The 13,243-nt window shown below is 52.6% G+C and overlaps 1 protein-coding gene across 1 annotated transcript; it reads right to left on the bottom strand.

Moving 5' to 3' along the window:
• Nucleotides 1–1,067: 1,067 nt before the first annotated feature.
• On the bottom strand, nucleotides 1,068–13,016 carry CLRN2 (clarin 2). The gene is made up of 3 exons (XM_015426275.1): nucleotides 12,764–13,016; nucleotides 4,428–4,607; nucleotides 1,068–1,496 (listed from the first exon to the last, which is right to left on the bottom strand). The coding sequence occupies exons 1-3, from the start codon at nucleotides 13,014–13,016 to the stop codon at nucleotides 1,231–1,233; spliced, it is 699 nt and encodes a 232-aa protein (XP_015281761.1). The 3' UTR covers nucleotides 1,068–1,230.
• Nucleotides 13,017–13,243: the final 227 nt, after the last annotated feature.

Here is a 13,243-nt window from a genome sequence, read left to right as displayed (position 1 = left end):
TTTACCTTTACCTAACATCAAAAGACTCCATCCATATCAGAATCACCATGGCCAGGGAGTTCCCACAGGCTCTCGCTGTGGGAAAGTGCCCACCGCATCATCTCAGAGTTCAGATGCCAGTAAGCCAGGCCCATAATCAGTTGTTGCCTCAGATCGGATAGCTTGAGTTTACTCTACAGAACAGCATCAGTTCCACTTTTTGCTGTATCTCATAACTTACAACGTTCCCCATAAATAACTTACAAGGTTTCCCATAAATCCTCCATGGGACTGGACCATGTCAGAATGGGAGACACCATATATAAGTCTTCACCCAACAGACAAAGGGCTTTTCTGCATTCTCATTTTTCTCACTTGTACATTCCGGTTTCTTCAGGGGGTATGTGTTCTATTCTGCACATGTTTCGCTCCCTCTAGTGGTCAATTCGATATTGCACCTGTTTATGTCCAGCATAAAACCCCACAGTTTAAATCTGTGGGGAGATACGCTGAACATAAAGTGGTGTAATATCAAATTGTCCACTAGAGGGAGCAAAACACATGTGAAATAGAACACCCCCCCCCCCAAAGAAACGGGAATTTACAAGCCAGGAAGATGAAAATGCAGAAAAGCTCATAGTTACCCTGGGTCTCAGGGAGACAGTTTCTGACTTTTCCCTCTCCCTGATGCACCATTGCACCTGGAACCCTTTGTGTGGAGAAAACATTTCCTCCTCCACCACCACCTGATGCACCATTGCACATGGAACCCTTTGAGTGGAGAAAACTTTTCCTCCTCCACCACCACCCCCATCCTTCACCTGCACTCTGAAGTCCCATGAGGGTTATAGCGAAGGATTTTTCTGAATGTTTTGGATAACTTTTTATTAAATGACAGCAATTTGCCAGCTGCTCATCTTTGTGCTTGGGATATGCTTGGTTCTCAAAGCTGACTCCAGGACAGTCGAGAGTCCTTGGACAAGACCCTTAGTAAGGAGAAAGGAAGGGAATTCTCACTTTGCACTGGGTTCTCCAAAGCAAGATTTGCATTGCTTCTCACCTCCCTGGGAGTTCAACAGAAAGTGGGCCTTGGACTCATGGCTCTTGTCTCAACCAGCCAACCTATGGTGCGGGCTATTCTTCCTCTACAACGATGCCTCCTCGCCAGTGTTGTTCACTTCCTAATAGCGCAGAGGGCGGGATCAGGCCAGTCTAATGCTGACCATGGGCCAAGCTCAGAAGGATCGGTGGCTAATACATGATGTCTTCTGCTGTAACGTTTGCTTCTTCTGTCTTAGTCTTCAGGGTCGGGAAGCGAATCCCGCTGATGGCAACCAAGAGCAGATTCACCCCATGAACTGCTGCGCTCGCGACGCAAAGCCAAAAAGAGTCTTCGTACTGTTCTTCCAAGATGACAAACTGGAAGACATTTTCCCGGAAATTGGCAATCCTTTCGGTAAGATTATGCAGTTTTACTGCAGCCATGAAGCTGGTCACCACCAGGACTGCAAAGCCCCCTGCGAGAGAATGAGAAACAGGACAAGACACCCATAAATTCAGCTTAAAATCTGCCATCCATTCTAAGCCAATTTTCAGATTCGGCCTGGTTTGGGTGTGAACATATCTAACATATCCACGGATGACTTATTTAATTGGTGGTGCACCAGAAAACCACTTTTGTGGCTCCGAAACATAACAAAAACATAGCCAAACAAGGACACACATGGTTCCTACTGGCTTGGCTCCCCTCAATGAGAGATGGCTTTGAGGTTCAGTGCAAGATTTGGATGCAACTGATGGGAACAGGTGCAGAGCTAGAAACAGCAGAATAACCTGCCCCGCTTGGTTTGTGGTTCAATTTGCGGGATGGGGGGGGGAAGCTGGGCCCAGGGCTGCCAACCTCCAGGTGGTGGCTGGAGATCTTCTGGGAATACAAATGATTTCCAGTCCACCTGGAGGAAATGGCCGCTTTTGAAGGGGGGACTCTGTGGCATTGTACCTCCCTGAAGTCCCTTCCCTCCCCAAGCCCCGCCTTCCACAGGCTCCACCCCCCAAAAATTTCCAGGTATTTCCCAACCCGGAGCGGGCAACCCTGCCTCTGCTGGATCTGTCTGCTGGGCACCACCAGCTCTGCTCCCAGCAGCGATAAATATATATATATTTAAAGTGGTATAGTATGATAGGTGAGGCTGGCCATGATTGGCTGTACTTGGCACCTTGGGAGCACAGGGGCACTGCCAACCGTGCATGGGTTATGCTTATGAAGCCTTTGCTTCACCCAGTGCACACCATGAGCTTTGAAGGGTGTAACTCTGCACAGTATTGCATGGGAAGTCCCAGTCGGAAACTTGGTTACCAGAGTTGCCAGCTACAGGTATTTATTTATTTATTTATTTATTTATTCGACTTTTACCCCGCTCTCCCGCCAAGGCGGCTCAGGGCGGCTTACAATAGTTTAAAACCAACATAACAATTTATACAATATAAGTCTAAAACAATACAGTCAATAAAATATCCAAATACACTTATTAAAATTGAGATTAAGAAGTGGCGGCCTTCTGTTATAAAGTGCTAGAACCGTCAGTGTGGTCTGAGCTATTGAAACGCTTGCCGGAACAGCTCTACGGAATTGGTAAAGATCCCGCAGAGCTTGGATTTCGTTTGGGAGCTGATCCCATAGTACTGGTGCAGCTAGGGAAAACGCCCTAGTTCTTGTCGATGTTAACTTAGCGTCCCTAGGGCCAGGGGGGACCAAGCGATTTTGGGACTCAGATCTCAGTGCCCTTGGGGGAACGTACGGGGAAAGGCGGTCCCTCAGGTAGACAGGACCCAGACCATTTAGGGCTTTAAAGGTCATAACCAGCACCTTGAACCTGGAGATGTTGGGAGTGGAGCCGGATGAGGGTGGAGTTTGGGGAGGGGAGGGACTTCAGTGAGGTATAATAAGGGCCTTTTTTCTGGGGGGACGCGCCAGAACAGTGTTCCGAACCTTGTCAACAAAATGAGTTTTCAGTATACAGATTGAAAACGTCATTTCCCTCTTGAGAGTTCCAGCACCTTCCCCCCCCCCCCAAAAAAAATTGCCCTGGGTATAATGAAAGAAGAGTCCATCTTCACAAAACAGCCATTTCCTCCAGGGGAACTGATCTCTCTTGCTGGGAGATCCGCTGTCATCCCAGGTGATCTCCATCCACCACCTAGAGGCCGTCCGTCCTGCTGATTACTCCTCAGCTGCAACACAACTATTCTCTGCGATTTGCACAAAAGATCTGGATAAGCGTCTCAGCAAGAGAGGCCGTGTAGTGAATAAATAAATGAATGAACAAACAGTGTGTGTGATCCGCCGCCCAAACCAACTTAAATGGATGAAACCCTGCATGGGATTTTACCGTGACGTGGTCCAGTCTGAAACAGGGTTGCCAGCCCCGTCCTAGCAACCAGTGTGTGTGTGTGTGGGGGGGCTTACCAGGAGTGGGAGGGGAGGTCCAGGCTAGGTCGCCAGTGACATGGTGACATCATCACTTCTGGTGTGTGCCGGAAATGACATCACTACATTGGGACATTCTGGCAACCCTCTGGTATTTGGGCAAAAACTCTGGAAAAGATGGCTTCTACCATAGAGTTTTTGCTCAAATAACAGAACATCCCCCGGACATCTCCAGTGTGATGACATCACTTCCGGTACACACAGGAAGTAATGTCGGCACATTGCTGGCAACATGCCCTGGGCCTGTCTCCTACTCCTGGTAAGTCCCCCCCACCGGCTAGAGCCAGTTTGGTGTAGTGGTTAAGTGTGCAAACTCTAATCTGGGAGAACCAGGTTTGATTCCCCACTCCTCCACTCACAGCTGCTGGATGACCTTGGGCAAGCCATAGTTCTGTCAAAGGTGTTTTTGAAAAAGAGCAGTTTCTGTCAGAGTTCTCTCAGCCCTGCCTACCTCACAGGGTGTCTGTTGTGGGGAGGGGAAGGGAAAGGAGTTTGTAAGCCGCTCTGAGACACCTTTGGGTAGTGAAGGGCGGGGTATAAATCCAATGAGAGCCACTTTGGTGTCGTGGTTAAGTGCGCGGACTCTAATCTGGGAGAACCGGGTTTGATTCCCCACGCCTCCACTTGCAACCTGGCTGGATGACCTTGGGCAACCCATAGTTCTGGCACAGCTGTTCTAGAAAAAGAGCAGTTTCTGTCAAGAAGGGCGGGGTATAAATCCAATCTCTTCTCTTCTTCTAGCTGATTGGCGGCAGTGGGCAGGGCCCAGGGGCAACCCTAGTCTAAAATACGCTCGCTTCTCAACACAAATGCATTCAGGGGGGTTGACTTGCGAAGGTTAAGCCCCCTTTATCTTCCTGGGATAGCCACCATAGCCATCGTGCCTGTCATCCCCTTGGCCATTTTCGAAAACGCAGTTTTTATTTAATTTATCTAATTTAAAGACAACCCCCTTTTTTACCTGCAAGGAAGTTCCACAAGGCTATGCCGGCTGGACCTTGAATGGCCCGATAGGGGACTTTAATGATGTTGAAGATGCAGAATCCCAAGCTGGCCAGGGCGAAAGAGAAGGCTGCACACAAGAAGAAGACGATCAGCACATGGAGAGTCGTGTTCAGCTGTTTCACCAGATGCGGGAATACTGGCAAGGGGGAAGAAAACAAGATGAACCTGTCAAATGTGTGGGCACGGAGGGGTGCCAGGCAGACGCTGACATTCCGATTCCCTCAGGTGGGCCGCCATGTTGGTCTGAAGCGGCAGAGTGACGTTGGAGTCCAGTGGCACCTTTAGGGCCACCCCCCCTCTTATTCCAGGTAGATGCTTCCATGTGCACGGCACACTTCGTCAGATGCACGGTAACTAGGGTGTCCACAGGTCCTACCTTGCAGCTGGCGGGGGGGTTGCCGGGCCTTCCCCGGGAGCCTTCTGCCCTGTGGATGAGGCGTGCACGGAGCAATCATGTCACCATGGAAGTGGCGTCATAACATTGCTGCTGTCACTTGGTAAAGCTCTACTTTTGGGGCAAAAATCTATTGTTTGAGCCCAATTTTAACATAGAGTTTTGCCCCAAAACTAGAGTGTCACCGCACAGTGTTGGCAATGCGATGACGTCACTTCCGGATGATGTCATCACGTCACATTGGGGGGAATTGGCGGGGGGGGTTCCCCCGTGCTGGCCAGCCGGCTGACGGTGGAAAGGGGCTGGCAACTCTAATTGCAACAGAAGTCACCAACCGTTATGTATAGGTAGAGGGTGAGGAGGCAACACCCTCCTCATCCTCGACCTGTATGCCGTGGACTAGAGAAGCGCTCTTCTACTCTACGGCCAAGGTCTGGTGCTTATTGGGCTGGTAGTCCTTCTGATAGGGTTGCCCAACCTCCTGGTGGACATACAAAAATATATATCACTGTGTGCAATAAATATATGTTTGTGGTAACACAATTTTATGCTTTATCCTTTTTCTTTTTATATTTTTCAATACTGTTGTCTAAATATCGGTATCAAATATTATCAAAAATATATTTCACCCAAGCAACACATAGGGAAAGTTGAAAGATATGTTTCACCCAAAAAAATATGTTTCACCCAAAAAAATATGTTTCACCCAAACAAGGTGTTGTCTGAATGTAAACCTGCACTGGATGTATTGCTTGGGTGAAACATATTTTTGAAAATATTTGATACCAATATTTAGACAACAGTATTGAAAAATATAAAAACAAAAAGGATAAAGCATAAAATTGTTTTTAGGTAAAGGTAAAGGTTCCCTTGCTTGAAAGCCAGTCAAGTCCGACTCTAGGGTTGCGGTGCTCATCTCCGTTTCAAAGCCGAAGAGCCAGCACTGTCCGAAGATGTTTCCATGGTCATGTGGCCGGCATGACTAAACACCAAGGCGCACGGAATGCTGTTCCCTTCCCACCGAAGTGGTACCTATTTATCCACTTGCAATTTCTTGCTTTCGAACTGCTAGGTTGGCAGGAGCTGGAGCCAGAGACGGGAGCTCACTCCGTCTTGCGGCACCCTGGGTCTCGAACTGCTGAACTACTGACCTTCCACAGCCTGCAGTTCAGCGTCTTAACCACTTGAGCCACCGCAGCTCCTAAAATTGTTTTACCATAAACATATAATTATTGCACACAGTGATATATATTTTTGTTTGTCTTCCTAACACTGTGACCCTCAGTTTTTGTATTAACCTCCTGGCGGAGCCTGAAGTTCTCTCAGAACTACAACTGAGCTTCAGACTACAGGGAGCAGCTCCCCTGGAGAATATGGCATGTTTAGATGATTGATTGATTTAATTTATATCCCGCCCTCCCTGCCGAAGCAGGTAGGGATCCTACAGCGTCATATTCTCTACTGATCTCCTTCCCCTCCTCAAACTCCACCTTCCACTGTTGGCCACCAGCGGGGGATGGGAGGGATACGGTTGCCAGATCCAGGATGGAAAACCCCTGGAGATTTTGGGGTGGAGCCTTGGGAGGACAGGGACCCCCAGCGGGGTACCATGCCACAGAGTCCGCCCTCCAAAGTCTCCATCTTCTCCGGGGAAACTGATGTCTGGAGAGGAGCTGTAATTGCGGGGGAACCCCAGGCCCTGCCTGCAGGCCGGCACCCCCCACCCTCCACAGGCACTGCCTCCAGATCTCCAGGAATTTCCCCACCTGGAGTTGGCCACTCTACCTCCGGATGAAGGAGGACGAACATACATTTCCCTTTCCACTGCGCACATTAACGGAAGCTGTTCAGCGCACAGTCCTCTTGGGGAGGTTGGTAAGTGTGAGCCCCAATCGTGTGAACTACTCAACGCTTTTGGAGGGCAAAGAATCCTGTCAGTCAGGCCTCCTCCATACTGGTGGCCCCGTTATTATGCATGTGGTGCAGAGGAGGACTGCTGGCCCCATCCCTCCGAGACTGAGGGGTGCCGGAGTGCCTCAGCATGCCTGGACATTGCCGGTGGGGGGCTACATCACTCTAAGGGCGTGTGTAGGTGTTTTATTGCCTTGAATGGGGTGCCTCTCTTTGTCTTAACCTGGGAGCTGCCCTCTGCCCTCTCCTCTCTCTTTGTCCCTCTCACTTTCTTCACATGGCCTTCCTTGGAGACGCATGACTCTGCAGGTCTCTCCTGCAGAGACAATTCCCTCATCCTCCCACACATGGCCTTCCTTGGAGACGCATGACTCTGCAGGTCTCTCCTGCAGAGACAATTCCCTCATCCTCCCACACATGGCCTTCCTTGGAGACGCATGACTCTGCAGGTCTCTCCTGCAGAGACAATTCCCTCATCCTCCCACACATGGCCTTCCTTGGAGACGCATGACTCTGCAGGTCTCTCCTGCAGAGACAATTCCCTCATCCTCCCACACATGGCCTTCCTTGGAGACGCATGACTCTGCAGGTCTCTCCTGCAGAGACAATTCCCTCATCCTCCCACACATGGCCTTCCTTGGAGACGCATGACTCTGCAGGTCTCTCCTGCAGAGACAATTCCCTCATCCTCCCACACATGGCCTTCCTTGGAGACGCATGACTCTGCAGGTCTCTCCTGCAGAGACAATTCCCTCATCCTCCCACACATGGCCTTCCTTGGAGACGCATGACTCTGCAGGTCTCTCCTGCAGAGACAATTCCCTCATCCTCCCACACATGGCCTTCCTTGGAGACGCATGACTCTGCAGGTCTCTCCTGCAGAGACAATTCCCTCATCCTCCCACACATGGCCTTCCTTGGAGACGCATGACTCTGCAGGTCTCTCCTGCAGAGACAATTCCCTCATCCTCCCACACATGGCCTTCCTTGGAGACGCATGACTCTGCAGGTCTCTCCTGCAGAGACAATTCCCTCATCCTCCCACACATGGCCTTCCTTGGAGACGCATGACTCTGCAGGTCTCTCCTGCAGAGACAATTCCCTCATCCTCCCACACATGGCCTTCCTTGGAGACGCATGACTCTGCAGGTCTCTCCTGCAGAGACAATTCCCTCATCCTCCCACACATGGCCTTCCTTGGAGACGCATGACTCTGCAGGTCTCTCCTGCAGAGACAATTCCCTCATCCTCCCACACATGGCCTTCCTTGGAGACGCATGACTCTGCAGGTCTCTCCTGCAGAGACAATTCCCTCATCCTCCCACACATGGCCTTCCTTGGAGACGCATGACTCTGCAGGTCTCTCCTGCAGAGACAATACCCTCATCCTACCACACACACGATGCTGGACAAGCTGGCCCTTTGTGACAGGGAAACTACTCTTTAGATTAGGCTTCTCTCTCCCCTTTCGACTGCAACCTGAACGTAAACTGGATCTACTTGATTTATTTATTTTTATTTATTTATTCAAGAAAATAATGTTCTTGAAATAAATGTCAGCTTACGTTTTTCTGCAATATACTTCTTGGGAGATTTATTTACTGCAGTCAGTCTCACGCCTCTGTGACTGGACAAAACTCTGCTGTGTTAACCAAACCTCCCAGTAAGGGGAACTCTTTTATCTCATAGCGACACAAATGTAATTCAATCATGTTCCAGTGGCACCAAGTAACAGGCCAGCAGCCTCTGTTTTGACTGTAAGGTAATTAATCTATCTTCAGAGGGGCTGCAATTTCAGGTCTGTTCCATCACAGGTAAGCTTCCAGTTTCAGAATGAGACAAGAATGATCTTCTTCTCTCGCTATTGTTGTTGTGGGTGCTGATGGTTGCCAAAAAATAAAATAAAATAACGTTCTTGAACTCAGAATCAAAGCTCTTAAGGGGCAAGGGTCAGCGACCAAGGAAGGATGAGAGGGAAAGGAGAAGGGTTTGGCCACCGGCAACTGTCCCTTCCACCCGGGCCTGTCCGACTCCTTGGCATTTGCCCAACGGGTCAAAGGCCACTGGTCATGGCTGTTCACTCAGGCAACTTGACTCGGGAGCTGTGAGGAAACTAAGTCCGAGGCCTCCCCAGATCCATCTCTTAACCCAATGCCAATCCTTGGGATATTATTTAAAACATAAAACATACACCGGCGCCTTACCCAAGATGGAAAACAGAGGCCTAGATGACTCCTAAATAATTAAGGGGCAATGTTAATCTCTTGTTTATGGGTGTGTGAGGGTGTGTGCATTAGATTCCCCCCCCCCCGGCCACCGGTGAGGGATGGGGGGCAGGGTTGCCAGGTCCATGTTGGGAAACTCCTGGAGATTTGGGGGTGGAGCCTGGGGAGGGGACCTGGACCTCAGTGGGGCACAGTGCCCTAGAGTCCCCCATCCAAAGCATCCATTTTCTCCAGGGGAACGGATCTCCGTAGTCTGAAAATAAACTGTAATTCCAGGGGATTTAGGGTTGTCAGAGCTGAGTTCGAAAATATCTGGGGACTTGTGTCCTTATCTGGATAGCCCCGGCAAGCCCGATCTCCTCAGATCTTAGAAGGCAAGGAGGGTTGACTGTGGTTAGTGCTTGGATGGGGGACCTCCCTGGAATACCAGCAGTCAGGAGGCAGGGGCAGGCTTTATTCAGCCACCTCCCTGAATATCCTCCAGGCCCCCAGTAGGGGTCAGTCACCAGAGGTCGCCATGACTTCCAGGTGCACACATGTGCTTATATTTTTTTAAATCTGGAGATTTGGGGGCGGGGTGGAGCCCAGGGATAACCTCAGTGGGTTATCTATATATCTAATAGTGAAGTGGCCCCCTCTGTGCGGATATCTAAATCCACACTTCGGGGGCACTTGGGGGGCAGGGAGAGGTTTGTGCACACATGGGGCAGTCCCCACGTGTGCACAAAAATCCTAAATGTTGAAAAAAGAATCGGGGGGATGTTTAAATCCCCCCGAAACTCACAGAGCGTCCCCTGTGCATGCGCAGGGAACGCTCTGCGACTGAGGCTGCCGCCGCCGCTTGGAAGGGAAGCGGCGAGCCGGGAGGGGGGGCTCGTGGAAGCCGCCACCGCCACCGCTGCTTGGGAGGGAAGCGGCGAGAGGGGCCCAGAGCGGCGAGGGCAGGTGGCCGGGCGAGCGGGCGGGCAGTGGGGGGAAAGCAAGGCCCGGGTGGCTGCAGCCTCCCAGGCCTCGGTTCGGAGCCAGATGGCGGGGGGGAAACAGCGAGGCCCGGGCGGCTGCAGCCTCCCGAGGCCTCACTACGGAGCCGGGCGCGGGGGGGGAAACAGCGAGGCCCGGGCGGCTGCAGCCTCCCGAGGCCTTGCTACGGAGCCGTGCACGGGGGGGAGAGGCAAGGGGGGTGGAGGACATGGGGAAACAGCGGGATGGGGGGTACTTACCTCCTCCTGCTGCTTCCTCTGCCTCCCTCCCGCGAGTATCGTGGGTCCACCCCTTGTAATGCCATAAAGTCCACCCTCCAAAGCAGCCATTTTCTCCAGGGGAACTGATCTCTGCAGCCTGAAGATGAGCTGTAATTCCGGGAGATCTCCAGCAATGCTCCCTCTAAGCTGTGGAGTCTTGTAAGCAAGAATTCTGCTTTGTGAGCTACTGGCATCAAAGTTGTGAGTGAGCGACTTGGCTACTACATAGATCAGTTTGCTCTGGAGCCCTCCTTCCTAGGCTTCCCAAGTCCCCCCAGGAGGCGGGGAAACCCCCACCCCAGAGGCCCGTCCCCCGCCAGTGGCGGATCGGGCCCCGGGGGGAACTCCACCCCCACGTGCACGTCACCCGGAAGTGACGCGGGTACGCCGGGCACGCTGGGGGCGGGGCCACGGTCATCCAAGGGAAAACTCTATGGCTCTATAGCGCTCCAGATGCTGGCCGGGAGTCCCCCGCTGCGGTAAGTTTCTGACTTGGCAACCCTAATCCTTCCTGAGCTATGACAAAAATGTGTGAGCCGGAGGCTAAAAGGCTGTGAGCTAGCTCACACTAACTCAGCTTAGAGGGAACACTGATCTCCAGGCACACCCTGAAGACTGGCAGCCCGGGGGGGGGGAAGGGTTCCCCAGGTCCCACCAGGAGGCTGGCATCCCTAGTCTGTGTGTGAGTGTGTGTGTGTGTGTGAGAGAGAGAGAGAGATGGAGGGGGATATTCTTGCCCACTTCCTTTTCCTCCAGGCATCATCTCTGGCCACCCTGGGAGGGGGGCCTGAAACCCCTTTCTCTTCCGGCTCCCCACTCCTGTTTGCTTATGGCTCTCCAGCCATGCCTGTTTCCTGGCTCCCAGCCCTTGCGGAAATTGCAGAGGGGCCCTTTGTTGGCAAGCAGGCGGTTACCTGGAAGCAGGCCAAAGGAACCGGTCCCTCCAGGAGTGTCTCCCTCCCCTTCCTGGCCATGTGACGGGGGACCAGCAACCGACCACTCCCCCAACTGGTTACTGCACACCAGGACTGTAGCCAGAGGGGGGGGGGGTTTGTTTCGTTGGGAGGGGCAGCAAGTGGCCAGTTTAGTTCAGCGGAGCTGACTCCCGAGGAAGCCGGCTTGGATCCCCTTCCCTGCTCCTGCTCCCCTGGGCTCGGTGTATGTTCAGAGGTCCCTGTGGAGGGTGCGGGCACCGCAGCACACCCTTGGCCTGCTCCCTTCGGTGGGCACTCCAAGCCAGGTTAGGCCCTGAGGCATCCCGGCACATGCTCCCACAGCCCTTCTCCTCCCCACCCCGCATGGCCCAGACCTTCCCGGAGAAGGATTAGGGGGATGCCCGAGGCAAGGGGGAACCCAACTGCCTCTGTAGGTTGTGGGGCCACGGGCCAGAGGGAGGCCTCGGCTGCCTCCGGTGGAGGGGGGAGGGCGCGTGCCATCCATTGCCCATGCTCCATTGCCCATGCTCCCCGGGGCTGCTGCCAGCCAGCAGCAAGTGGAGCACAGGCTGAGAAACGCTTCCCCTCCCCGGGCAATCCACGTGGGCACTTCGTCCCAAGTGCCTCCCACTTGCGCCGGTGACCCAGGCCCGCCCAGCCTTTGTCCCTCCCTCCATGGCAGACGCAGGCCACCGGTGCCCGCCTCCAACCTGCCTCCCCTGCTTCTTCCCCACACGGACGCGGCTTGGCTTGTGCCTCATTGGACAGCAGAGGGGGGAGAAGGCATGGCTGGTTAGTGAGAAGGCAGGGCGTGTTCTTGAGGGGGCATCGCCCTCGTCAGCCCCCTCCCCGGTAGCTACAGACGTGCGGCAAACTCCACCTGCCTCCTTATCAGGGATGCCGCTCATGCAACCTGGGAGGGGGCCAGGGCTGCTTGGTGTGTCCCCCCCGGCTGCCGGCGGGGGACGTGAGCAGGGCGGCCAGACCCAGGTTGGGAAACTCCAGGGGATTTGGGGGTGGAGCCTGGGGAGGACAGGGACCTCAGTGGGGTACAACGCCATAGAGTCCACCCTCCATTTTCTCCAGGGGAAGTGATCTCTGTAGTCTGGAGGTGAGCTGTAATTCCAGGGGAACCCCAGGTCCCACCTGGCGGCCAGCCTCCGATTGAGGTAGCTCCCTGAACCCCCACACAATGATTCGTTTCCTCCAAGAGTATTAAAAATCGACTCTCATTTTCCATTCCAGTTGTAGAAAAAAATACCCCCCAAACAGTGTTCCCTCTGAGCTGAGTTAGTGTGAGCTAGCTCAGAGTTTTTTAGCTTCCGGCTCACACATTTTTGTTTTCGCTCAGGAAGGATGGCTCCCGAGCAAACTAATTTATGCAGTATCCACATTGCTCGCTCACAACTTTAAGGCCAGTGGCTCACAAAGTAGAATTTTTGCTCACAGGACTCCACAGCTTAGAGGGAATATTGCCCCCAAGTCAAACAAGGCCCAGAGAACAAGAGTTCAGATCTCATGCCATTTATAAATCCATTCCACGTGTGCGCGTTTCTACCGATAAATGAAAGCAAAGTCTTACTTACTTGTGAATTTGGAACGCCTCCCGCCCAACCCGCATTTCCGCATTTTGCCGCCCCCAAAGAGTCCATAGTAGATTTCCCCTATAAATTTGACCAGCTCGGGGTCCGTGGCGTTCACCAGCTCCGCTCCCGTCTTGCAAAGGATTTTGCCTGTCATCCACTTTGGGGTGCCCATTGCAACGAGGATCAAGACGAAGGACGCAAAGCTCGATGCGGCGATTAAAGCAAACAGAGTCTGCTTGAAGGCACCTGGCATCCTAGTGGCTGGGAGAAGTCATGTTTCACGGCCTCCTGGCAAGAATCAACAATAAAGTTGCATCTTTGGGAGGACATTTTGCAACCCACCGGTGGGAGACCAGTTCTTTCAAACTCATCCTTTCACATTTCATCGCCTGCAGGTTAAAGAATGCAGAAGAGACTCGACTCTGAAATGAAGATTTCTGGCGGCAATCTGCAATGACGGCAAAGGAAAGCTTCGCTGTG

This window comes from Gekko japonicus, unplaced genomic scaffold (assembly GCF_001447785.1).
Source record: "Gekko japonicus isolate JY-2015 unplaced genomic scaffold, Gekko_japonicus_V1.1 scaffold451, whole genome shotgun sequence".
NCBI classification, from domain to species: Eukaryota; Metazoa; Chordata; class Lepidosauria; order Squamata; family Gekkonidae; genus Gekko; species Gekko japonicus.
Note: the sequence above shows the minus strand (reverse complement) of the source record. Positions and strands in the feature narration are given on the sequence as shown.